Source organism: Mobula hypostoma, chromosome 9, assembly GCF_963921235.1.
Source record: "Mobula hypostoma chromosome 9, sMobHyp1.1, whole genome shotgun sequence".
NCBI lineage: Eukaryota > Metazoa > Chordata > Chondrichthyes > Myliobatiformes > Myliobatidae > Mobula > Mobula hypostoma.
In genome coordinates, this window is record NC_086105.1 from 120,846,980 (window position 1) to 120,874,908 (window position 27,929).

The following is a 27,929-nucleotide window of genomic DNA, read 5'->3' on the forward strand; positions in this document are numbered from 1 at the left end:
CAGCCACGTGACTTCGACCCGCGTCTCTTGACAACGCGGGTACGGTAAGATGGCGAATGTGGCAAAGAAAGTTTCTTGGTCTAACAAGGATGATGAATCTCGCCCCGGAGAAACGACCCCTTTACTGAACGGTTCGCCCACCGCCTCCCAGCCTCAGGTTAGTGCCGTTGGTCGAGCTTTGGGCGGCTGTGCTTGGGTTTGTTTGGACTCAACACAAGGCGCTGGTTATCCAAAACAGGGTGGTGTTTACGGTCGGTTAAAGACGCATTTGGAACAGGACTGTCTGTGATTAAGAATAGCAGCCCACAACAAAAGATCTTACGATTATTTTGTCTCTTTTTTTCCCTCTTTCTCCCGATCATTTTCGGGCAAGTTTGTTTTCCTCTCTGTTCTCTTTTGACAGGATTGAGTTGAGGTTATGGTTGCGAAACGGTATCATCTGATCCACAGAAGTCAGATGCTGAGTAACTTCAAGACATTAAAAAAAGTTAAATAGAGTCAAGTTAGAGGTAGTTTTAATTTGGGAAGTAAGTTCATTTTTGTGAGTATTTTTGCAATTGGTAATCTGAAATTTAAAATTACAAGCATGATGATGTTACTGCATCCAAGGCTGATCTATTTGATGTCTGGATTCTGTCAATGTTTGTAATGGCAACCTTTAAACTTTAATTAGGTTATGGTAAACATGTTTGAAATTTGTTTGTGAAATTATAATTTATGCTTTGATTAGAACTAGAAGCATCCTGCCATTTTTTGTGCTATCACAATATTGTGGGTCAGTTTTTGAAATAATTCCTGAAATAACTTGCCCACAATGACAGATTTATTTTGAACGAAAGCATATTTACATATCACTTTATCTAAAATGCCTTTGTGTTGTGATTATTGTATTACATTGGCAAATGTTTCATTTGTGTCTGGACCCAACTGTATCTTCAAAACACTTATCTCCATTTAACATCTAGTTGTGGGCAGCTTTAAATGTGTTTAGATGCCATGAACTCCTTTTTCAAGACTATGTTTTACCCATTTTATTGTCCAGTCCATGTAAAAACTTAAGTACAAAAAGATTATTGTATTCCTTTTGGTATAATTTTTTCTTATTTTCTGATTAGTTGTCTAGACAATTATTATGCTGCTTTTTAACCTTGAGATTTAGGGGCAACAGAGTGATTGTTTAATGCAGCTTATAGCAGAAATGTCTTTTGTATAAGGTGGATAAAAGTAATTGTGTACAATCTGGAGCTTGTGGCATTTTCCTGCAGAGGGTTGTATTTTGGGATTGTTACAACTGTACTTATTGATCACAAGCTGTATTCTCTCATCCCAAGATGTCAACTTTAATATTTTGTTAATCACATTCTTAAATGATCTGAAACTTCGATTCAGGCTCTTTCTTTATTGATGCTACCAGACCTGCTGAGTCTCTGTACTGTTTTTCTTTTTTGCATTATAGCTTTTTTTTGGTTTTTTTCATATTTAATGGCTATTGTTTAGTAAAAGTGAATTGGATGGTGTTGATTTTTTTTTGTCGCCAACAGTTGTAAATCCTTAGAATTCTTCACCTCGTACAACTGTAGAAGTTCAGTTTTGTAAGCATAGTACCAGTGAGAGTAATTAGGGAAATGGGTATTTTTGGGACATGGTAGGACGGTGTATTTGAAGTACAAGATGTGCTATGGTGGCGTAGCAGTTAGCACGGCACTATCACAAACAAGAGAAAATCTGCAGATACTGGAAATCAAAGTAATACACACAATGCTGGAGGAATTCAGCAGGCCAGGCAGCATCCGTGGAAAAAAGTAAACAGTGGCCATTTCAGGCTGAGGCCCTTCTCGTGATGCTATTATAGGTTGGGACGTCGGAGGTTGGAGTTCATTCTTGGCGTCCTTTGTAAGGATTCTGTATGTTCATCTTGTGGAATCTGTGCTTTTCTCCGGGTGCTCTGATTTTCTCCCACAGTTGAAACACATACCAGTTAGGTTAATTAGTTATTGTATATTGTCCGGTGATTAGGTTAGGATTAAATTAGAGGTGGTCAGGGGTTTGCTGGGCAGTGCGGCTCGAAGGGCAGAAGGGCCTATTCAGCACTGAATCTCTAAATAAAGATAAGATCTGATACTATTGAATGGTGGAACAGGCTCTGCAGGCCTTTGACCTCTTCCTTTAGGAATTTGTTTTCATTGTCCAACAGTGTCTCATCTTTGTCACTGCCCTTTTTTAAGACCATCTAGATTCAAATAATTTAATATATTTAATGATTAGCTAAACTCCAGGTGGCTTTCTTAGAAAAAACCTGAGGATCATCAAGAAGGATATCCTTCATTTTTTGAGACATGGAAGAGTGCAGATACTGTTTCTAGAGCAAGAATCAAACTTCATCAGGTGTCGAATGGCGACCATCGTTTGCTTCCATTAGACCATAAGACATAGGAGCAGAATTGGGTCAATCAGCCCATTGAGTCTGCTCCGCCATTCCATCATGGCTGATCTTGGATCCCACTTCAACCCCATACACCTGCCTTCTTGCCATATCCTATGATGCCGTGACTAATCAGGAATCTATCAACTTCTGCCTTAAATATAGCAACAGACTGGCTCAAGCACAGGCTGCTTTAAAAAGCCATCTTGTAGGCATTCAACAAATAGTCATAGTCATACTTTATTAATCCCGGGGGAAATTGGTTTTCATTACAGTTGCACCATAAATAATAAATAGTAATAGAACCATAAATAGTTAAATAGTAATATGTAAATTATGCCAGTAAATTATGAAATAAGTCCAGGATCAGCCTATTGGCTCAGGATGTCTGATCCTCCAAGGAAGGAGTTGTAAAGTTTGATGGCCACAGGCAGGAATGACTTCCTATGACGCTCTGTGCGGCATCTCAGAGGAATGAGTCTCTGGCTGAATGTACTCCTGTGCCCATCCAGTACATTATGTAGTGGATGGGAGACATTGACCAAGATGGCATGCAACGTAGACAGTATCCTCTTTTCAGACACCACTGTGAGAGAGTCCACTTCCATCCCCACAACATCACTGGCCTTACGAATGAGTTTGTTGATTCTGTTGGCGTTTGCTACCCTCAGCCTGCTGCCCCAGCACACAGCAGCAAACATGATCGCACTGGCCACCACAGACTCGTAGAACATCCTCAGCATCGTCCAGCAGATGTTAAAGGACCTCAGTCTCCTCAGGAAATAGAGATGGCTCTGTCCCTTCTTGTAGACAGCTTCAGTGTTCTTTGACCAGTCCAGTTTATCATCAATTCGTATCCCCAGGTATTTGTAATCATCCACCATGTCCACACTGACCCCCTGGATGGAAACAGGGGTCACCGGTACCTTAGCTCTCCTCAGGTCTACCAACAGCTCCTTAATCTTTTTCACATTAAGCTGCAGATAATTCTGCTCACACCATGTGACAAAGTTTCCTACCGTAGCCCTGTACTCAGCCTCATCTCCCTTGCTGATGCATCCAACTATGGCAGAGTCATCCGAAAACTTCTGAAGATGACAAGACTCTGTGCAATAGTTGAAGTCCGATGTGTAAATGGTGAAGAGAAAGGGAGACAAGACAGTCCCCTGTGGAGCCCCAGTGATCACTCTGTCGGACACACAATGTTGCAAGCACACGTACTGTGGTCTGCCAGTCAGGTAATCAAGAATCCATGACACCAGGGAAGCATCCACCTGCATCCAAATGCCCTCTCTTGTGATCTGACATCAACCTGATTTTCCCAATCGCCTTGCATATTGAAGTCCCCCATTACAATTGTGATCAAGAATCCTTATTCCTTTCCCTTTCCAGCTCCCTTTGCAATCTCAACCCCACATCTTGGCTTTTATTTGGAGGCCTATATATGATTCCCATAGTTTTTTTTTACCCTTGCAGTTTCTTAACTCCACCCACAAAATATTCAACATACCCTATGTCATCTCTTTCCAAAGATGTAATTCCATCTCTTACCAACAGAGCTACACCACCACCTATGCCTTCCTGCCTGTCCTTTTGGTACAAAGTATATCCTTTGATGTTAAACTCCCAACTATGACCTTCTTTCAGCCATGACTCAGTGATGCCCACTATGTCATACCAACCAATTTCTAATTGTGCAGCAAGTTCATCCACCTTATTCCAAATGTTATGTGCATTTAAATACAGCATCTTCAGCTTCTCACTAACTGAGTTCCACCTACTGTCTGTTTGTCATTCTTCATTCTTTGCTGTATGAATGTGGGAAACTTAACAAATGTCAGGGGATGACTTGGAATGTTCAAGAACCTCAAACTAAACTGCATCAGACATCACTTGTCAGACGTATTAAAACTAAAATGGAAAATGCTGGTAAATACACAGCAAGTCATGTAGCAAATCGATGCAGAAGTGATGATCATCATAACTACTAAATGTACTTGCACCCTTTTTAAATATTTAAACAGTGCAAAAATTTGGAGTCCTGATGAAGGGTCTCGGCCCAAAAAGTCTACTGTACTCTTTTCCATAATTACTGCCTGATCTGCTGAGTTCCTCCAGCATTTTTTGTGTGTTGCTATTTTTAACAACCTGTTTCTAATGGAGACAATTAGACTAAGTACATGCAGGTGTGATTCAGCCTTGAAGGACGACATTGCTTTGGAAAATGTGTAGCTTGGGTGCTTGATGGTTGGGTTGAGTTGTTCTCCGATCTTGGCAACTTACTTGCAAACGTCTTCTCCTCATCACCAGCGCAGTGGTGATGAGGAGACATCACCAGTGCGCTGTTAATTGTGCTGTATCCTTCAAATGCTTGACCTTTATATACATTCAGCTAATTGATAAGTGTACAAAGGCTTAGCATTTGGAGGGCACACCACAATCAACAGGGCAGTGGTGATGCCTCCATGTATGATGACTAAAAGTTTGCAAGTAAATCAAGATCAGAGAACAATTCAACCCAACAATGATTTTTTATTTCATGCCCATGATTATTCCTTCCTGGTACTACATTGATCACGTAACAAACACTTATCGAGGAACTCAGTGGGCAAGCAGCATTTTTGGGAGAAAAGGAATTAGCGGTATTTTTGGTCGATATCCTGCATGAGGATTGAGAGTGGAAAGGGGAGGTAGCAGTATAAAGAGATCTCCACTGCACTGACAATGTCGGAGATCATTTCTGTGTCAAATTGCTTACAGGACCTTTGCACTGCAGAGATCAATGCTGAGATAGCTATGTAATTTATGAGCTGTCTCGTAATAACTTGGGGCAATTCACAGCATGGAAAGTGATCCTTGGGCAAGTTTGCTGGTGCATTTTTTGTCAAACTACATTTCATATTGTTTGTTTGCTTGACCCCTGGAAAATTTCCAGGAACTTTGATCCATACTTACAACCAACTATCTCAACACGGATCAGAATGATGTGTTACTGGATTGCAACATTGTCTCCTTCATACATAAAGGCTTTCTGATTTGACATTCTTTCCATTCAATAAGTTCTCTGAAATTTTAAGGACTTATCTATAAATTACTATGATTGCTTGTTTTGCTTGTCATATGTCTTAAGAATTACGACTGAGAATAAGAATTATGTGCATTATCATACCGTATGTTCCAAAGACCTCTAGCCCCATGGTTCTTAAATGGCATGCATTCTTATAAGGGAACAATGGAGCTGGAGATCTTTTCATTTCAGTTCATTCACTATGGCTTTTCACTATCATTCAGGCAGGTGGTAATGTACCCAACTGGTTCAGTTCTTATTCAGGAATAACCCTTTACAACACTTGAATAGTTAATTTTTTTTCAAGCTGCTGCTCAACATCATTTGAAGCCATTATATAATTACTCACGAGTATGCTAAAGATAGCTTAACTTAATTCACCTCATGAGTTGACTCCTTCACTCTTCCTAAATTGACATCAAATAATTGAAGGGTGGATATTTATTATAACTGAATATTGGGAAGATTCGAGAATTTCTTCATGGCCCAGCAGAAACTTTCTTCCTTAGCCTCAGATTCCCTTCCAGCCCCGGCATCTGCCTGAGAGGGAATAAAAATATTTGTAACACCGGTATCATCAACTTTGAATCACATTTAACTCACCATTTCTCTCTTGGCGTTATCTAAATGTTAAAACCAAATTAGTGAGCTTTAGGAGAGAGATATAAAAGAAACACAAGAACAGGAGCAGAATGCTCAGCCCGATGAATGTATTTCTTCATTCTAATCCATGGCTGTAACTCCTTTTATCTGCTTGTGTTCCTTGTTCCATGATGAAAAATTGGAGTGTTATTCTCTAAAACCTTGAAAATAGCATAAACATAAGAGATTCTGCAGGTGCTGGAAATCCAGAGCAACACACACAAGATACTGGAGGAACTCAGCAGGTCAGGCAGCATCTATGAAAGTAAATTAAAAGGTAATGTCATGGGCCAAGACCTTCATCAGGATGTATCCGGATGAAAATATCAAACCCACTCTTTTGAAGAGTCTTTAGGATTTCCACTCCCTGTGAAGAGAGAACCAACAGTTTTCTGAATTTGCCCATTGTGTTGTATTCCTAATCTAATTAATGATTCTTCAGTTTGATTGAAAGTGTGTTATGCTTGCTTATTGTTGTCTTTCTTCAGCCCAGGTCTCAGATCCCTTGTTTAAAAAAAAATCTGGAGTAACCAGAATTGTATTTAGTCTAAGCACTATTTTCTTGCTGCCAACAATAAAATCTAAACCGATGCCTCCCTACCAGTTACCGTCCAACTTCCAGCTGTGAATTACACAATCCAACTGAACTCAAAAATCTATTGTTGCTAGAAATCTGAAAAGAAATGAGAAAATTCAACAGGTCAGAAGGCCGTTGAGAGAGGAACTCAGTAACATTTCACATTGATGACCTCCATGGATCTGTCTGATTTAATGAGTATTCCTAGTGATTTAAAAAAAATTACTCATCGTCTCTGTACCTCCTAAAGTGGAGTAATCCATAAGAAAAGAGAACTACAATATTTTGCTCAAATTTCTGATATGCCTTTTTTGTAATTTAGTTGTCTGTTGTTGTTATCTCTCTCTCTCTCTTTCTCTCGCTAAAAAAAATATATATATATATATAATGTTCATCTTCTAAAATTATATAGCTTCTCTAATTTTTCCAGACCAACTTTTTTCGCATTGAAAGGCTGACCACAGTGAATTTAGATGACGATCCAATCCAGGACCAGGTAATTACTTTAAAATTTCAGCAACATTAATACACATGCTGAAGAAACTTTGCAGTGAGACTGTAATGGTGTTTGATAAATGAAATTGTAGGAATTTTGTTAGTTCTTTTTAATTTGACAAGTAGAATGTATTTTCTGACTAGTTTTCCATGGTCCTTTTTCCTCAATAAATGAAGGTATATAACCATATAACAGTTACAGCATGGAAACAGGCTATTTCGGCCCTTCTAGTCCGTGCCAAACTCTTACTCTCAACTAGTCCCACCGACCTGCACTTAGCCCATAACCCTCCATTCCTTTCCTGTCCATATAGCTATCCAATTTAACTTTAAATGACAACATCAAACCTGCCTCAACCACTTCTGCTGGAAGCTCATTCCACACAGCTACCACTCTCTGAGTAAAGAAGTTCTTCCTCATGTTACCCCTAAACTTTTGCCCTTTAACTCTCAACTCATGTCCTCTTGTTTGAATCTCCCCCACTCAATGGAAAAAACCTGTCCACGTCAATTCTATCTATCCCCCTCATAATTTTAAATACCTCTATCAAGTCCCCCCTCAACCTTCTACTCTCCAAAGAATAAAGACCCAACTTGTTCAACCTTTCTCTGTAACTTAGGAGATGAAACCCAGGTAACATTCTAGTAAATCTTCTCTGTACTCTCTCAATTTTGTTAACATCTTTCCTATAATTCAGTGACCAGAATTGTACACAATACTCCAAATTTGGCCTTACCAATGCCTTGTACAATTTCAACATTACATCCCTACCCCTATACTCAATGCTCCGATTCATAAAGGCCAGCATACCAAAAGCTTTCTTCACCACCCTGTCCACATGAGATTCCACCTTCAGGGAATTATGCACCATTATTCCTCGATCCCTCTGTTCTACTGCATTCTTCAATGCCCTACCATTCACCATGGTACTTGTTAGGGAAATGAATAATCTAGGTCACTGCTGTCTATCCCTTTTTACTTTGGATGGTATTAAAAAAAAAAATCTGTCCTGTGTAAAGTGAATATTTCTATTTGCTGCATGTGATTTTCTTCCATAGGATGGAGTTTCAGCTGCTTGTGTTTCCAAGGAAATTCCACATAATGAAAAGCTGCTTTCACTTCAATATGAGGTAATTAGCACTGTTTGTCGTCTTATATGCATTCTTTCAGATTGCATTGATACTCCAGTTACTTCAGAGGTAAGAATGAAAGGGTTACTTTTTACTATGGCTACCTCCATTTACTGTGGAATAAACCCAAGGTGACGGTAACAAAATACGCAGTGTCTTGAGACAATCTCTTTGAAGTGCAACTTTAAGGTATCTCCTTTCCTGAAGAACTTGATACAATGCAGGATATCTCCAAGTCTGATTTGAATAGATCTATAAATTTTGTAGGTGGTAAATCATGTAATACCGAAGACCTATACCAAAATTGTATAAAATTAGGAAGAGAAGACTTTATGTATAAATTACTGCTCCTTGGCAAAAAATCCACAAAGTTAAACATCTGCTTTTAAAGAATTTATGAGATTGGCATCATATAGCAACCTTTTGAGTGTAGGGAATTGGAATTTGAGAAATATGCATGAACATGTCATTGAATTGTTTTATGTTCTTTCCTGGAAAATAGTCCTTGTGTATTATTTTTACCAGTGAAATGCTCAGCATATGTCCTTTAAAATCTATTAAGCTATGTTTTTCTCTTGTAGTTCCTCCTTGTTCCTATTGGTGTATTGAGCAACAGCTTTGCCATTTCTTTAGCGTTTGTTTTATGGACTTTTGGCTAAGATCAAGAGTAGTATCTGTTCTTATCAGGTTAATGTCTGATACGTCCCTTATCTGGGGACTATATGTATCTTTTCTTATATTGTGGGATATTGTACTTGCCATGAGATACAGTCAGCCCTCCTTATCCGCGAGTTTCGCATGTGCGAATTCAACCAATGGCGAATTGAGAAAACCCGGAAGTGCTCTTCCAGCACTTGTTGCTCAAGCATGTACAGACTTTTTTCTTGTCATTATTCCCTAAACAATGCAGTATAACAACTATTTTACACAGCATTTAAATTGTATTAGGTATTATAAGTAATCTAGAGATGATTTAAAGTATACGGGAGGATGTGTGTAGGTTATCGTGGATTGGGATCGAGAAAAAAACAGAAGTTCTCTTACTGAGTAAGTTGGAACAGGTACATCGGGTATTATTTAGCAGCATCACTTAGTCAAACGTTTGTCTTAGTATATAGTATATATTTTACCTTTCTATGCATATAAAACACTTAAGAAACGTATGTTTCAGTGCCGGACTCGGGAACGGAAATTCCCAAGTTCAATCCAGTGACAGACCACTCCCGAGTGTGCTCTCCATCCGTGCCGGGTTGATGTGGAGGATCAAAAACACAAAACTCCGAAACCCAATAATTAAACCACTGCATTGCTTAGTATTAATTGTAGCTTTAGTCAGGACAGAGCCTTTCTCACTTTATCCTTTAAAATTGTTCCAATTGTAGACCGACTGTAGCCTAATCCTTTTCCAATGACCGGTGGCGTTTCACCTCTTTCCGATTGCTTTATTATTTCCACTTTATTTTCAATTGTGATCGTGATTATTTTCGTGAACAGAAATATTGCGGATTCAGAGCTCCGCCGCCGGGTCCTAATGTCCACCGCACTGAGACAGGTTAAATAAAGTCCGGGGTTTCACTGAGTCCCAAGGTCCACTGCATTGAGACAGGTTGAATAAGGGACTTGAGCATCCGCGTTTTTTGGTATCCGCGAGGGGTCCCGGAACCAGTCCCTCGCAGATAAGGAGGGCCGACTGTACTTGTATTTAACCCATATGTTTAGCACTGTGTGGAATTGTATTGCATAAATGTACTTCACTCATTGGAATTTGAAATGATACCTCACTGTGCAGTTCAGTAATGTGAGTGCTGTTAGCAGAAAGAGGAAGTTTTTTTCACTTCTCAATTCCTAAGTTTTTGAATCATACACTTCCATAGATGGTAGTTTAATACTGCATTTACAACACATGTGAACTAGGTTTCCAGTTCTTAAAAAGACAGTAGTTTCATGCTTTTTTTTTGTCTGCATTATTAAAAGCAAAGTTTATGAAATTGTTTTCAGTCCTATAGAATATATTTGCAGGGGTGAATTACTCAGTTATGGAGCTGTACAGGCACGTGCAAGGCAGATCAAAGTCGGGACTCTTCTATAATTAACTTGAAATCCAATATTATAGCGCTCGGAAGAATATACTTTTTCGTAGGTGTGGGGATGATCCGACAATTTTCCAATTTCATCACTTGCAATTCCACTGCGATACATGTGAAAATAATGTAAGGATTAAAAAGAGGGCGATACACTCTAGTGACTGATAGGTGTATTTACAAATGAGATGAAAATGTGTAATTGCTTTTAGAATGTGTTCAGGGTTACTCTTTTCCATTTGGCTTTTGGCTGACGTTTCTAAGTGGCCACGTTTTATTCACTTTAGTATCATAACATTAAAAATTTGTTTCCTGCATAATCATACACCTTTCAATGTATATAGCCTGAGGATCTTGCATCAGATTGGATTCCTCTTAATTATTAAATGCTTGTGTTGATATTTAATAATAAAAAAGCTGCTAAATTTTGTCTTGATAAATCCATGTTAGTGAGCTGCATGGTTTTGGTTTATCTTACACTGGTTTTCTTTTTTGTTTAAAGAGTCTTGATTATGACAATAGTGAAAATCAGTTGTTTATGGAGGAAGAAAGAAGGATAAGCAAAATAGTAAGTACTTCTGTGAAAGCTGATCATTTGTTTCAAAAATGCACATTCTGCTGTCAACGCTGACTACTTTTAAGCTTTACATTTCTTCTGTTTTTATTGTGTTTGTGATTTTTCTTATCGTGTCTGTGTTAGTCTCATTCTCCTTTATTGTTAACATTTTCCTTTTAATTCCTCCTTTAGTGATTTGCTGATCTTTCAGTGATGGCCAGTTTCTACATGTGGCATGTTGGATTAGGGGTACATTGTTGTTATTGGAAGGAAGTGAAAATGAAGCTGGTAATGAGATGGTGGCTGTTAAGGAGCATTTTGATTTAATTGTTTTATAATATTTACCAGATACTGTAGTTCTCTCTCATTTTTAAAATATACTTTAGCAGTTTAAGTAATTTATCAGCCAGTTTAGCTTTCAAAACATAGTGTACCTCACTATATGAGGAATCAATGTGAGAAAACCCCTCAAATGGTTAGTTAAAGCAGTGCTTAATGCTGTCAAGTCAGAGAGGTTTGGGAATAACTATTCATGAGGAAAAACCTTAAAGACTTAAGATCTGAATGTGGCTAAAAGACCATGACAGAAGGTTCATTCTCCTTGAGTCTAAGGCATGGCCTGTTCATAAGTATATGAAGTCCATCTAATGCAATATAATGGCCATCCAAATATTGATGGAGCTGCATTACCAACTTTTTTATCAAAACCTCTTAAAGCATTTTGGTGTGTTCTTTATGTCATCTAGTTTACAGATTTAATAAATGAACCAACATACAGCTTGCAGTTACTTTGACAGGTAGACTGCATTATAATGCCTGGAAAATGAAATCCTACAGATTCAATAATTCACATATAAGTAATGATGCATATATTAATGAAGTATGAATGAGATTCATAGTAAACAACTCAAAATATATGTTTTGATTACTTTATCTAATTGATCTGTAAAAGACCTATCTGATTAAAATACTCTTCAGTACTGTTCATAGATGTACAGGGTGAGCATCCCTTATCCAAAATGCTTGGGGCCGGAAGTGTTTCAGATTTTGGATTTTTTTGGATTTTGGAGTATTTGTATCTATATAATGAAGTACCTTAGGGATGCAATCCAAGTCTAAACACAAAATCCATTTATGTTCTATATACAGCTTATGTACAGCTGGTGAGAAGCTCACAGAGTGAACAGTCTGTAGTCAGAGCACAGTTTGACGTGATGGAGCTGGGTCCTCCAGACTGTTGGAGTGGAATGACGGCCCCTGACTGTGACTATTACTGGGTTCCAGCGCTGCAATTGGCTTCATATAGACCATCAATTTCAAACAGCTGCCGGTTCCATAGTAACTGTGATGGAAGGGGGCTACTTTTATGTAATATTTTTTGATAATTTTGTGCATGAAACAATTATCTTCAATTTTCAGTTTGTCATGATAGATCTTTGCTTGCTTCATGATCAGCATACCATGAAGCCACATGTTTATTCCATTGCTGACCAGTCTACTCCAATACACGAATGAGATCTTCATTTTTCGAATATGCAGTGTTTTTCTATTTTTCATTTAACTTCCAGTCATTACATATGTGGGGTCACTTCTCAGAACTGTCTGTAGAGTGCAGAGATCTATATATCACCTAGGAACCTTCCAAGCACCATGTGTAATTTTCCATTTGTGACATTATGTCAGTGCTCAAATAAAATCTAACTTCAGAGGATTTTGGATTTCAGATAAGGGGCACACAACCAGTATTATACTGTATGTTATCACGAGATTTCTACCAGGGTCATTGATACCAAATCAATACATATATCAAATCGATATCATCTCTACTTGGGTATTACTTTCAGTGTACACGGTCTTTTCTTTTTAATTAGCAGCCGCACTAAATTCTGGAAAGTTTTAAAACAGGGGAGTGTGAAACAGTTACATTTACATTCTGCTTTTGACTTTGTAATTTAGTTGTACAGATTAACTGATTATACACTGCCCCTCCTTTGAATGTAGGATTTTGTGGTTTACAATAAACATGTGATAAAGTTTGCACATTGTCTAATTTCACCACTAGTTCATAGAGATGCCATGTGATAGTATGCTTCTAAATGTAGTATTGATAATCTACTTATAATTACCTTTCTTTTCCCTTCCTTAGGGCTTTCATGTACTGGAAATCAAAAGATGGTTGGTCTGTTGCTTCATTGGAATCTTTACTGGCCTTATTGCTTGTTTTATCGATATAGTTGTAGAAAAACTTGCAGATATAAAATACCATGTGATTAAAGAAAGTATCCTTTACAGTGTGACTTATCATGAATTACTGTTATGGATTTCAACTGCTTTGAGATTTTTTTATTCTGTTCATATTTTCCATGTAATTTATGTTGATTTTCCTTAAAGAATATGTAGATATTGATAAATCTACAGAAAAGGGTGGATTATCCATTTCACTTGTGCTTTGGGCATCCTTGAATGCAAGCTTTGTGATGATTGGCTCTTTCCTGGTGGCTTTCATAGAGGTTTTGAAACTTTGTTTTTCCAAATCCTTTTAGACTGATAAAGATAAATCACTAAATTATGAATTTCTAAATTAACATGGCTGAAATCATATTTTAGATTTAACTTTGTGATGTTTTTATGATTTTGCTTTTTATATGGAGTTTTGATAATAGTGTAGTACATTTAAAGTGTCCTTTTGAGGCTTTTGACAATTTGAATGAAACTAAGCATTCTGATGTTGACTTTTAAGAAGCATTTTCAGTATGATTAGTATAGTCCAGTGGAAAATTTTTGTCTTGCATTCTATGTTCTTTTAACATTAATATTCTTTATTTCCCTTCATTTTTTCCTCCTTTTTTTTATTCCATTCTTCCATTTTCTTGAGTATACAGTACTGTGGATTTAATTTAATTGGGACGCATCAGGAAAGTACATTTTGGTCACAATTAGGGAATAGTTTAGAAAAAAGTATAAAACAGACAAACTACTATTTAACTGAATAACTTTATGCTTTATTGTCACCAAACAATTGATACTAGAGCATACAATTATCACAGCGATATTTGATTCTGCGCTTTCCGCTCCCTGGATTACAAATCGATAGTAAATATTAAAAATTTAAATTATAAATCATAAATAGAAAATAGAAAAATGGAAAGTAAGGTAGTGCAAAAAATCCGAGAGACAGGTCCGGATATTTGGAGGGTATGGCCCAGATCCGGGTCAGGATCCGTTCAGCAGTCTTATCACAGTTGGAAAGAAGCTGTTCCCAAATCTGGCCATATGAGTCTTCAAATTCCTGAGCCTTCTCCCGGAGGGAAGAGGGACGAAAAGTGTGTTGGCTGGGTGGGTCGTGTCCTTGATTATCTTGGCAGCACTGCTCCGACAGCGTGCTGTGTAAAGTGAGTCCAAGGATGGAAGATGAATTTGTGTGATGTGCTGCGCCGTGTTCACGATCTTCTGCAGCTTCTTCCGGTCTTGGACAGGACAACTTCCATACCAGGTTGTGATGCACCCAAGAAGAATGCTTTCTACGGTGCATCTATAAAGATTAGTGAGGGTTTTGGGGGACAGGCCAAATTTCTTTAGTTTTCTCGGAAGTAAAGGTGCTGGTGGGCCTTCTTGGCAGTGGACTCTGCTTGTTTGGACCAAATCAGGTCGTTTGTGATATTGACCTGGAGGAACTTAAAGCTTTTGACCTGTTCCACTTGCGCACCAATGATGTAAATTGGGTTGTGCGGTCCATTACTCCTTCTGAAATCAACAAATTATATATTTAAATGAAATACAGAACAAATTACCAGTATTACTAAAGTGTTATAAAACTGGGTATTAGTCAAGTCAAGTCAAATTTATTTATAAAGTATATTTAAATCAACCCATGTTGACCAAAGTGCTGTACAAACCATAACAAGTAGCTAAAATCACAAATACAAGAAACACAGATATAAACAACAAGGCACACAACTTATAGGCATAAAATAAACAACACATGAGCCTAAGCACAAGCCAAAAATCAGCCACATCAGGAAGATTCAAACGCTAGTGAATAAAGGTAAGTTTTGAGCCTGGACTTGAAAGAGTCAATGGAGGGGGCAGATCTGATAGGGAAGGGAATGCTGTTCCACAGTCTAGGGGCTACAACAGCAAAGGCGCGGTCACCCCGAACTTAAATTTAGATCGTGGGACAGCTAGGAGCCCCAAGTCAGCCGACCTGAGGGACCTGGAAGTAGAATAAGGGGTTAGAAGATCTGCGATATAGAAGGAGGGCAGCCCATTTAGGGCTTTCAAAACAAACAGGAGAACCTTAAAATCAATTCTAAACTGTACTGGTAGCCAGTGGAGTGAGGCTAGGGTAGAAGTAATGTTCCTAATGGTTATTGATCAAGGAATTTATCCAGTGTACGTTGCTGTGTTCTTTTGATAGACTGGAAGTAATACCTGGTGCGGATAATGGATTGCCTTTATACAATGTGTGCGACAATGGTATCCTCTAAATCTTCATTTTCATTGTAACATTTTGGATGATTGTCGATACCTTCAAATTCTTTATAATTCCTAGTTGTTGAAGTAGTGAGAGTGTTTCATTTTCACTCGTATTCCTGGCATCTTCAAGGCTGAATGCTTGAAACTGCAGTGAGCAAAACAGTTCTGAATTGTCTTCTGCTTATTTGTCACCTCCATCGGTGACAAAACTCACTGCTCTTTGAACACAAACAGATGCAACTGACGGTATTTTAAAAAGTGTTTTCTTTAAGCATGGTGTAGTGTCTAATGGCCACACAAGTGTATGTTACTGACACTAGTTAGAAACTGTTCGGCAACAGTCTCCTGTCACAAGTAAGTGGCATAGTGCTCTTAATAAATGATGAGAATCCTGACTGTGTTCGCGATTAGTTTTTGTTCTTTGAGTTGTCCCAAATAACTGGAGGCTCAATGAACTGGAATCCACTGTATTCAAGTAATTTTAAATCTTAAAAAGTGTCTTCAGCACTTGTTCAGAGATGTATATCTGGTAGCATAGCCCTCCTTGAGTGCCACATTTGAACTAAAAGTGGTTATGTGGTCACTGTTGTGTAGAATATGAGCTCTCACTGTGAGCGACATAATATACAGAGCAAAGGCGCAATCAGTAGTAATATACGAGGGATGTTCGAAATCTCAAATGAAAATACGTAATGGAGTACTCAGCAGTTCAGACAATACCTTTGGAAAGCAAAACAACATAAATGATAAGCAAGTTTCCTTTCTGTTTCGGCACTAATTCAACAACTTGCACCATCTGTATTGTCTTATACCCCAATCAAATAGTTATTCTGTTTTTTTAAAATTGTGCTTGTGTTTCATTTGTCTCTTGCAACAAAGCACTCCATGTTCAATAACACATTTATTCCAATGAAAACATCTCTGTTGCTTGCTACCTTAAAAGTTGTATAGTATTGTAAAAGTCTCCTTATGTAACCTGTTCTGCTGTAACAATAGCTAGATTTGGTTTAAGCCTTTTCACTTAAACTCTCATTCCTCATGTACATAGAAGCAGAAAAATCGGAGTAAATCATTTGCAATTTGAACTTGTGTCTGCCATTGGCTGATCCTCTTTCTCATTCTCTCTCTTTACCTTTTGTCACTTTTTGTCTATAAATCTGTAAGCATATTTATTAACTTGCCCTTCACAACATTCTTTGGTCGAGAATTCTGCAGATTATCCACCCTCTGAATGCGGGGGGGAGAGATCTTTCTTCATCGCACTCCTAAATGTTTTACCTCTAGTTTTGTGAATCTATTTTGTATGCTTTCCGTGGTCCTGATATTCTTTGAGGCAGCATATTTCCCTGAGTGGCATGCAGTATTCCGAATCAGTATCTTGTAGGAAAGAATCAGCATTTTAGTTCTTTTGTCTTTATTGCACATACAGTAAATCCCAGTATTAGTTTTAACCAGAGGTACTATTTAAGTATTTCATATCTTCCTGTAATACTACCCTGCTTAGTTAATATCACAGGTAGCTCCCATTTATCTCAATTATTGAAGGATCTACTTAAGATAACTAAATATATTCTCTGCCAAAATATGTTTGAGCAAAGTCATCTTAAGTCATCTTAAATGGTGGAGTTAATTCATCTTTGTATGATATCTGTTTTTATGTTTGACTTTAGCCTGCAGCAGCTGGGAGTGGAATTCCACAGATCAAATGTTACCTTAATGGAGTAAAGGTGTCTCATGTGGTTCGACTTAAGGTAGGCAGAACATATGTGAAGTCATAAAATGATATTGCAGGGAATCAGGCCCTTAGGCACACAATGTTGATGCCTACCATGAAGCGCTAATGCTTTTTAAAATTCTCTCATCCCTAATAAATCTTCCCTTTATTCTGTTATTAACCATCTGTGCAATTTATACTAAGCATTTACACTGCAAAGCAGCATGTGGAAAGGAACTGTATGCACTTGGAAAACCCACAGGATCAGAATGAGAACATGCAAATGCCAAACGTGTTAAACCTGTGGTGCTGGAGCTGTGAGAGAGCAGCACTGATTACTGTAACACTGTGCCACCCCAGTTCCATGATAGTTTTAGCCCCAGTTTTCAAACTAAGTAAACTGAATAAGATATGCACACAGTTTAATAGAATTCATTGACCATTCATAGCACAACGAACAGATATCAAAGATAATCACAAATCACTTGCCTAGCAAAGTAGTTTACAGTGCAGGTATCCCTAAGAGCTGGCTTCCAAGTGACCCTTTCAAGAAAATGTATGAACAGTTAATAAAGCTATTTATGCAAGCACTTAGAGTCTTGATATTTTGAACAAGTAAGTACATAGGCAGGGAATAAAAAGAGAAAATAGTGAAAATCCTCTGCAGGTCAGGAGGCATTTGTGAGAAGAGAAACATAATTAACATTTCAGGTTGATCATCTTTCATCTGTACCAAGTATTCTGGCATTTTTTCATTTTCATTTCGCATTTATATTTGCATCGTTTTGCTTTTAAATTTCAAGTGAGCCAGGATTGTTCCATTAACCCAAAGACTAGAGATTTAATAGCCACAGTATTCAATATTATGAAGGGTTTTAAATAGAGTACATGTGGATATACTGATTCCACTTTTAGGTAAAATAATTGACAAAATATTATTTGGGTTCTGAGGAGAAAAGCTGTATAAAATGATGATGAAAGCATTTTCAATGATAACCTTCAAAGCATGAAAAGGAATCCATTGTGGATCTTTGGAGAAAGAGCATGCAAGCAGAACTGCTTGAATTTCAAAGGTTTGATACGGGAATGATTGGGCCAAATATTTAAAGAAGCATTTGGGATCTTCAATTTGTATGTAAAAGCAAGGAGTACAGAAGCAAAGAAATGCTAACTTTTATTAGCTAAGGTATGTCTAATTCTGATTTTGACATTATGTAATTTATAGAATAGGCAGTGATCCGATAATACTTAGTTCTGAATACTTTATCTTCGATTACTATAAAGCTGTGAGGAATTTATTAGTTGAAGAATAAGATGAGTATACAATCATCATTGTCTTTCTGAAGTTTCTGTATACTGGGCTATGTTGTATAAAGCTCAGCTCCTCGCCCAATCACGTTTGTAAGCATTTTATTTATTTATATATTGTCTACAGAATTATGCCTGTGCTTATATTGCAGACACTGATCGTCAAAGTGCTAGGTGTTATCTTCTCTGTTGTTGGTGGACTGGCAGTTGGCAAGGTAATGTGCAACACAGGTAACTGCATGTGTGAGCAGCTGATAATTTGTGTATACTAAACCTATAAGCACTGTATCAGATCAACTGACTTTTAAAATAATGGATCTGAAATTTACCTTTTTTTTGGAGAAGTCCAATAAATTTAGTCATTCAGACAAAAGTACAGACGTATGAACTGATGATGCAAATTGAGTATTGAATTTTTACTTTTCATTATCCAATAAACGATAACCAAGGGTACATTGTTCGAGCTGCAAAATAATTTAGCTAGATATTAAAGTGTGTAGTGTTTGGCATTGATGCAGACAGTTTTGTTAAAGTTAGAAAGCAAGTTATAATTTTCTTTAGTATTTGTATTGATGCAGTATTGAATGCATTTAGTGTCTTGTAATAGACTCAAAGAGCACTACAGCAAAGAAGCAGGCCTTTCAGTCCATCTAGTCCATGCCAGCCTGACGTATTCAGTCCTAAGATTTTTATTGATGTAGTGGAGAAGCAGACTGTATTTTTCGACTACGTGATAAAATATTGAACAGCTCAGCATAGGAGTAAGCCCTACAACCCACAATGTCTCTGCTGAATATGATGCAGAACTAAACTATGTGATCCTTATCAATATTCATGCCTCTAAAGCCTCTTAAATGCTACTATCGTATCTGCTTCCATCACTCCCTTCTAACAGCCCATTCTAGACACTTAACTTTCTGTGTTTATATACAAGAAAAAACAACTTGGCCCACACATCTCTTTTCAATGTTCTTCTCATTTTAAAAATGCATGTCCTCTAGCACTTGACATTTCTACCTTGGGGGCAAAGAAAAATATTCCCATCGTCTACTATGCCTCTCATAATTTTATAATCTTATATTAGGTCTCCCTTCAGCCTCTGGTTTTCCAGAATAAGTAACGCATGTTTTTTCCAACTTTATGGCTCATATCTTCCAATCCAGACAGCAGTCTTTCTAAAGCCTCCACATTCTTTCTGTAATGGTGCAACCAGAATTGCACACAATATTCCAAGTGCCACCTAACCAAAGTGTTTTTTTTTATATAACCTTTCAACTCTTGTACACAATCGCCCCAACCAATGAAGGCAAGCATTCCGTATGTCTGTACCATCCTGTCTGGTTGTGTGGGCACATTGAGTGAGCTCTGGTCTTGGATCGCAAGATCCTTCTGCACATCAGTGCTGTTAAGGGTCTTGCATTAACAGTATACTGTGCACTTACATTTGATGTTCCAAAGTATAACATCTCACACTTGCCCTAATTAAAGTTGATCTGCTGCTCCTTTGCCCACATCTGTAACTGATGTATATTCTGCTATGCCTTCACAGCACTCTACATTGTCCAGTGTTCCTTCATCTGCAAATTTATGAACCCAATCATCTGCATTTTTCATCCAAGTCACTTATATACATCAAAATCAACAGAGGTCCCTGCAGCAATCCTTGCAGAATACCTGTGCTCAAGGACCCACAGGCAGAATAACACCTTCCACATTACCAAATCACCATTTTTCCCATGCATTTTAATCTTCTAGAGTAGTTTACTGTGAGGGACCTTGTTAAATGCCTTACTAAAATCCATGTATGGAACAGCCACTGCCTTACCCTCATCAATTAGCTTCATCACCTTCTCAAAAAAATCTCAGTCAAGTTTGTAGGGTCTGACCAGCCCTGTACAAAGCCATGCTGACTGTCTCTAATCAGACCATGTTTTTCAAAATGCATGCAAATCCTCCCCAATATCTTTTCTACCACTGATGTGAGGCTCACAGTTCTAAAATTTGCTCTATTATCCATATTTCCCTTTTTGAACAAAGGAAATTGGATCAGCAGATTTGCTGATGATACAAAGATTGGAGGTGTAGTGGACAGTGAGGAAAGTTTTCAAAGCTTGCAGAGGGATTTGGACCATCTGGAAAAATGGGCTGAAAAATGGCAGATGGAGTGTAATGCAGACAAGTGTGAGGTATTGCACTCTGAAAGGACAAACCAAGGTAGAACATACAAGGTAAATGGTAGGACACAGAGGAGTGCAGTGGAACAGAGGGATCAGGGAATACAGATACAAAATTCCCTAAAAGTGCTGTCACAGGTAGATAGGGTCGTAAAGAGAGCTTTTGGTACATTGGCCTTTATAAATCAAAGTATTGAGTATAAGAGTTAGAATGTTATGGTGAGGTTGTATAAGGTATTGGTGAGGCCGAATTTGGAGTATTGTGTCCAGTTTTGGACACCAAATTACAGGAAGGATATTAATAAGGTTGAAAGAGTGCAGAGAAGGTTTACAAGGATGTTGCCGGGACTTGAGAAACTGAGTTACAGAGAAAGGTTGAATAGGTTAGGACTTTATTCCCTGGAGCGTAGAAGAATGAAGGGAGATTTGATAGAGGTATATAAAATTATGATAGGTATAGATAGAGTGAATGCAAGCAGGCTTTTTCCACTGAGGCTAGGGGAGAAAAAAAAAACCAGAGAACATGGGTTAAGGGGGAAGGGGGAAACATTTAAAGGGAACATTGGGGGGAGGGGCTTCTTCACACAGAGAGTGGTGGGAGTGTGGAATGAGCTGCCAGATGAAGTGGTAAATGCGGGTTCACTTTTAACATTTAAGAAAAGCTTGGACAGGTACATGGACGAGAGGTGTATGGAGGGATATGGTTCAGGTGCAGGTCAGTGGGACTAGGCAGAAAAATGGTTTGGCACAGCCAAGAAGGGCCAAAAGGCCTGTTTCTGTGCTGTAATGTCCTATGGTTCTATGGAACAACATTGGCTACTGTCTAGTCTTCCAGGACCTTGCCTGTTGCTAGTGAAAATACAAAATACTTAGTTGAAGCCCCAGCAATTTTCTGTCATAATGTGTGCAGATTCTTCACTATTTCTGTTAAGTTCTTATTTTCACTGGTTTCATAAACTGGATTAAATTAAGGAACTGGTGTTTGTGTCAGTTATGCAATAGATTTTAAAAAGAGTTTAAGAATGAGGGGAACGAATTTGCGGAACTGAGCAAGAACATTGTGGTTGATCTGGAAAATTATTTCTACCATCCATTTTTTTCCTATGCATTCACAAATACATTGGATGTTGAAGTTGCAATTGGTATATTCTTTGTCCTTTCGAATCATATAGATGGTACAGTATAGGGCCTGGTCCTTTAGCCCTTTGAGCCCTGCCACTTACGCTAATCCTTTATTATTAATTAATAATTTATTGCAAGATCTGAAATGAAACTAGGAAGTTATAAATGGCCTAATTTATACATTATTTTGCATTTGGGGAAATTGGGAGCAGGATATGTGTTTATAGAATGTACATTCTTAGCTCACTCCAGGCCAACTGCAGCCTATAAGTAAGTGATGACCATCACTAAAGTTGCAAGCACTCAACTCACACCAATGGAAGCTGCTACCTTTCAAGGTCTTTCCCATAGGCAAAGGTGCAATTACAAATAAGATGCTGGTAGAAATCAACAGATTAGATAGCATTTATGGAGGGAAATGGATAGCTGACATTTCGCGATGAGATTCTTTATGTGGATTGAAGAAGGGTCTCAATGCAAAAATTCAATTGCCCTCCCTCCACAGATGCTGCCAGAGCTGTTGAGTTTCTCAAACACTCACTTTGTTGCTCCAGATTCAACATTTGCAAACTCTTTCGTCTCCAAAGGTGCAATGATTTGTTTTTGCAAAATCTACATTGCTTTAGTCATGAGTATAGCTGCAGCTGATGGAATGATCAGATATGTGGAGTCAAAACCCCATGGTATTCAGGCATTAGTAACTGACTGACTATCCTTTTAAGTGACTCTGGACAAATTGGTAATTTATTGTTCATTAATTTTAAAATTTATGTGATATATATTGCTTTGGCATTAATATAAATATTGGTTGGGTAAAATTGATCAACCAAGAGCTATGTATCATCTTGTTAAAATTACATTCAGTATGGGTAACCCTTTAGGAACACTTACTTGCTAATCACCTGACACTCTGAAGTCTGTGGGCTTCTTGGTTGTTTATATAGTTAGAATATAAGTCATGAGAATTAATTTTGAAGTTAAATTGGTTAAGTTTCTTTCTGTTTATATTGGACTAGGCCCACAAATGGATTTAAAATTAGTCAATGTCTATTTGTGAAGGTGGTTTGGATTTTAGAATATGCAATCGTGTAGTTGATTATAGATTTGTATTTAGGTTTCCGAGACTTCCGGTAGCGCTCATGGAGTGAAGTCGCGTTCTTGACTCGCTCCATTACCTCTGAGTTTTTTCTCTCTATGGTCAGCTATACTTTAATTAACTATTAAGGCATCAATTTTTACAATACTTTGAATTAAACTGAATTCTCTGACAATTGGATGATACTGAGATCGGCTATGTCTAAGAACGGGAAAGACGGCAAGGATGGTAAACCTCCGGTTAAACCGAAAGCTACGGATCTCCCTCCGACTGAATCACCGGTGACTTTGAAAGCTATATCGGAGTTAATTCAGAGGGAAATTTCAACCTCTGTTAGGGAGATGATTCGTACAGAAATTATGGGCTTTGTTAAAGACCTGATTCATACGGAAATCTCAACTAAGTTCCAGAAAATTGCCGATTTAATTGATAAGATGCAAACATGTATTGCGGAACATCAGTCGGCTATATCTGATCTTCAAAAATCCGCGCAACAAAGTGAGCTTAAGATGGGGAAAGTCGAAGAAACAATTAATGTAATGAAGAAGAAACTTGACTTTTTGACTTTTAAAAACTCTGACTTGGAATCTAGAATGCGACGGCAGAATTTACGAATGATTGGCGTCAGGGAAGCCGTGGAAGCTAACAACCCTATGAAATATTTCTCCCAACTTTTAAAAGATGCATTCCCTACTGTATTTCCTGACCAACCACCGCTACTGGATCGTGTTCACAGAATCCCATCATACTCGTCTAGGTCAGATAGACCTAGGCATGTTATCTTACGTTTTCATTACTTTCAAGACAAGGAGAGACTGTTTCGATTCGCTCGATCTAAAGGTTTCATTGATTTTTCGGATCTTAAGTTCCGATTCGTGGAAGATTTCAGTAAACCAATCTGGGACCAACGGGTCCGTTACAGATCCGTGATGTCGGAATTCTATAAGATGGATTTAAGACCAGCGCTGCTGTACCCTGCACGTCTAAGGATTCGCATGTTAGATGGAGCCCTTCGTTTTTTTGATTCTCCATCGGATGCCCAGAGTTATCTGGATCAACTTTCATCTTCAACATCTTAATTGCCTTTTTTTAATTTTCTCCGTTGATCGGAGGCTGTGAATTGGTTGGTTTTAACTTTTCTGTGCCCTATTTGGGCAGAAAAGTTTACTTTCGATTTCTTAATATGGCTGCTAAACTTTCTTTTTAACTGCGTCATTTCTTTCTTTTCCCAGGGGATTCTGGGTGGTTACTTCCCTTTTGTCATCTTACGTATTTCCTGTGCGGCCTTAAATTTTGTAGTTTTTTTTAAATTTTATTCTGTTTTGCTTTTTATAATCATTTTATGTTAATAATCCTATTTTTTTTGTTGCTGTGTCTATTCATGAGTTTGAGGTTTATTGTGGTTTTTTTTTAATATATACTTTCCGGCTTTTGTTCTGTTCTGTGTGTATTTTAATTGAGCTAACTTTTTTTTACTTATTTTTTTACTGTTTTACAATTAGCTGATCCTTTTCATATTTATACCTTTTTTTTAGGGAGCGTATACCGGAAGTCATGGGGGTAGTTTTAGCGCTTGCTTCTTTCTGGCGGGTCTGCTTTAGATTTCGCCTTGGGGTCTTGGGGTGGGGGGCGGTGGGAGGGGCTTCACGTTTTAGTTTGTTTCTCTTTGGGCTATATACATTATTGAAGTATTGGTTGCGTCCTTTTCCCCGGTATCTTTTGTATGTTCTGTTTCCTCTCCGGGTTTGTGGGTCGCGCCTATTGTCAATCCTCCTTGTTATGGGTTGACTTTAGGATTTATGGAGTCTATTATTAATTTTGTCTCCTGGAATACTAATGGTCTTAATCATCCTATTAAAAGGAAAAAAGTTTTTAAAGTGTTCCGGAGACTTAAAGCACAAATTTTATTTTTACAAGAGACCCATGTACGGAGGGGGGACAGACTACGTTTTTTCAAATTCTGGAAGGGACAACAATTTCATTCGAACTCCAATGCTAAGATTCGAGGCGTCTCTATTTTTATAGACTCCTCAGTTACTTTTATACAACAGGATATTATCTCTGATCCGAATGGTAGATTTTTATTGGTTAGTGGTTTACTATTTAATAAAAAAGTAGTTTTGGTTAATGTTTATGCTCCTAATATGGATTGTCCGGAATTTTATAAATCATTGTTTGATCAGTTTCCGAATTTGAACGAGTTTTCATTGATTTGGGGCGGAGATCTTAATACCTGTTTATCTCCAGCTTTGGACCGTTCGGCTCCTTTACGGACTTTACCTAATAAATCTGCAAATTTGATTAATTTTTTCCTTTCTGATTCTGGGTCGACGGACATTTGGCGTTTTCTGCATCCTCAGGAAAAAGATTTTTCCTTCTTTTCACATGTTCATCATTCCTATTCAAGAATTGATTATTTTTTCATTGATTCTCGTCTCATTCCTTCAGTGATTAAATGTGATTATGATTCTATAACCATTTCGGATCATGCTCCACTTAAGCTTTCTATTAAAATTATGGCCAATATACCAAACAATAGACAATGGCGTTTTAATTCGCTGTTGCTTCAGGACTCGGACTTTGTTAATTTTATGAATGAACAGATTGAGCTTTTTTTTACAATTAACCATACAGAAGATATTTCGGTTAACACTCTTTGGGACACTTTTAAAGCCTATATTCGGGGTCAGATTATTTCGTATTCCATTGCTTTGAGGAAGAAACAGAAGCAGGAGGAGATGGTAATTGTGGACAAGATTAAAGAAATTGATAAGAAATATGTTATGGCTCCTTCTGAGGAGCTATACAAACAAAGAACTGAACTTCAAATGGAACACAGTTTACTACTCTCGTCCTCGATTGTAAACCAATTAAAGAAAACAAGAAGTGATTTTTATGTTCACAGTGATAAAATTGGCAAGCTGCTGGCTAATCAATTGAAATCTAATTATGTTAAATCTCAAATCAATCAGATTTATAACCAAAATGATCGATTGATATTGGATCATGTGGGGATTAATCAAACCTTTTGTGATTTTTATTCTTCTTTATATCAATCAGAGTCTCCTCGAGATTCTAAATATATGAATGATTTTTTAGATAAGTTAGACTTCCCTCAGATTTCACAGGATATGTCTTCTTTATTAGATACTTCCATTACAATGGATGAGATTAAGAATGTTATTTTTTCTATGAATCTGGGGAAAGCTCCTGGCCCTGATGGGTTTACCGTTGAATTTTATAAATGTTTTGCTTCTTTATTGATTCCTTGGCTCTATAAGGTTTTTGAGGCTTCTTTGAAACTTGGTAAACTTCCGGAATCTTTTAATAGAGCATCAATTTCTTTAATACTAAAGAAGGATAAAGACCCTGCTCAATGTGCATCTTATAGACCAATATCTTTATTAAATGTTGATTCTGAAGTTTTTTCTAAGTTATTAGCAAATAGACTAGAAAAAGTACTTCCTTCTATTATTTCGGAAGACCAAACGGGTTTTATTAAAGGTCGTTACTCTTTTTATAATATTCGTACATTGTTAAATATCGTTTATACTCCCTCACAAAATGTTCCTGAGTGTGTTATTTCTTTAGATGCCGAGAAAGCTTTTGATAGAGTAGAATGGCCTTATTTATTTAAGGTGCTTGAAATGTTTAATTTTAGCTTGAAATTTATATCCTGGATTAAACTGTTATATCACTCCCCTGTAGCCTCGGTTCGTACTAACTCCTTAAACTCACCTTTTTTTCCTCTCTTTCGTGGTACTCGACAAGGCTGTCCTCTTAGTCCCCTATTATTTGATATTGCATTAGAACCTCTTGCAATTGCTATTCGAGAATCTTCAAATATTACTGGGATAACTCGGGGATTAAAGTCCCATAAATTATCACTCTATGCTGATGATTTACTTTTATATATTTCTAATCCTGAGAGATCCATTCCTGCTGTTTTAGAGTTATTAGCACAATTTGGTCTTTTCTCAGGTTATAAATTAAATCTTAGTAAGAGTGAACTTTTTCCGATTAATAAACATCTTCCCTTATATTATAAATTTCCATTTAAATTGATTAATAATTACTTTTCATATCTTGGGATTAAAATTACTTGTAAACATAAAGATTTATTTAAGACTAACTTTTTACCATTAATAGACCATATTACTCAACTTTCATCTAAATGGTTTCCCTTATATTTAACTTTGATTGGTCGTATTAATGCAGTTAAGATGTTTTTTTTGCCAAAATTTTTATATGTGTTTCAGGCATTACCAATTTTCGTTCCTAAATCTTTTTTTGATAAAGTTGACTCTAAAATTTCTTCATTTATTTGGCAGAATAAGAATCCGAGACTGGGTAAAATACATTTACAGAAAGCTAAGAGAGATGGAGGTTTAGCATTACCTAACTTTAGATTTTATTATTGGGCTATTAATATTCGACATATGAAATTTTGGTTACTTGACCGGGACATACTATCTATTCCTAAATGGGTAGCATTGGAATTACAATCTGTTCAGGGTTATACACTTGGTTCTATTTTAGGTTCCTCTCTTCCTTTTGATTCGAAACGTCTTAAGCAGGTCTCTAACCCGATAGTTAAATATGCTTTGCGCATTTGGTTTCAATTCAGAAAATTTTTTGATCTTAATCAATTCGGGTTAGCGATTCCTATTTTAGGTAACATATTTTTTCCTCCCTCTTTTACGGATCGCGCTTTTCAAACTTGGAAGACTAAGGGTATTTTACGGTTTTTGGATTTATTTTTAGATGGTTCCCTTATGTCTTTTGAACAATTATCTAATAAATATAACTTATCAAGAATACATTTTTTTAGATATTTACAAGTTAGAAATTTCCTAAGTACTATACTTTCTTCCTTTCCAATGCTTCCTCCTATATATATTTTAGATTCGATAATTAACCTTAATCCATGTCAGAAAGGTGCATCGGCTATGATTTATAATATTATTATGAAACTTAGGAAAGCTCCATTTGATAAGATTAGGGTAGATTGGGAACAGGAATTGGGGCTTACCATTTCTGTGGATGATTGGGGGCAGATTTTACAATT

The 27,929-nt window shown here is 37.3% G+C and overlaps 1 protein-coding gene and 1 non-coding gene across 2 annotated transcripts in view; both read left to right on the forward strand.

Annotated features, from left to right (window-relative positions):
- The window catches only part of clcn7 (chloride channel 7), a 73,168-nt gene continuing 45,239 nt past the window's right edge, over positions 1 to 27,929 (forward strand). Inside the window, exons 1-8 of the mRNA XM_063059029.1 lie at positions 1 to 157; positions 7,139 to 7,204; positions 8,263 to 8,334; positions 10,918 to 10,983; positions 13,118 to 13,250; positions 13,372 to 13,481; positions 17,118 to 17,198; positions 18,622 to 18,684. Coding sequence (XP_062915099.1) covers positions 50 to 157; positions 7,139 to 7,204; positions 8,263 to 8,334; positions 10,918 to 10,983; positions 13,118 to 13,250; positions 13,372 to 13,481; positions 17,118 to 17,198; positions 18,622 to 18,684 — 699 coding nt within the window. The 5' untranslated portion in view covers positions 1 to 49. The remainder of the gene's footprint in view (positions 158 to 7,138; positions 7,205 to 8,262; positions 8,335 to 10,917; positions 10,984 to 13,117; positions 13,251 to 13,371; positions 13,482 to 17,117; positions 17,199 to 18,621; positions 18,685 to 27,929) is intronic.
- Positions 8,970 to 9,151, forward strand: LOC134352413 (U2 spliceosomal RNA). Its single transcript, XR_010019409.1, has one exon. It is a non-coding gene; the product is annotated as a U2 spliceosomal RNA (small nuclear RNA).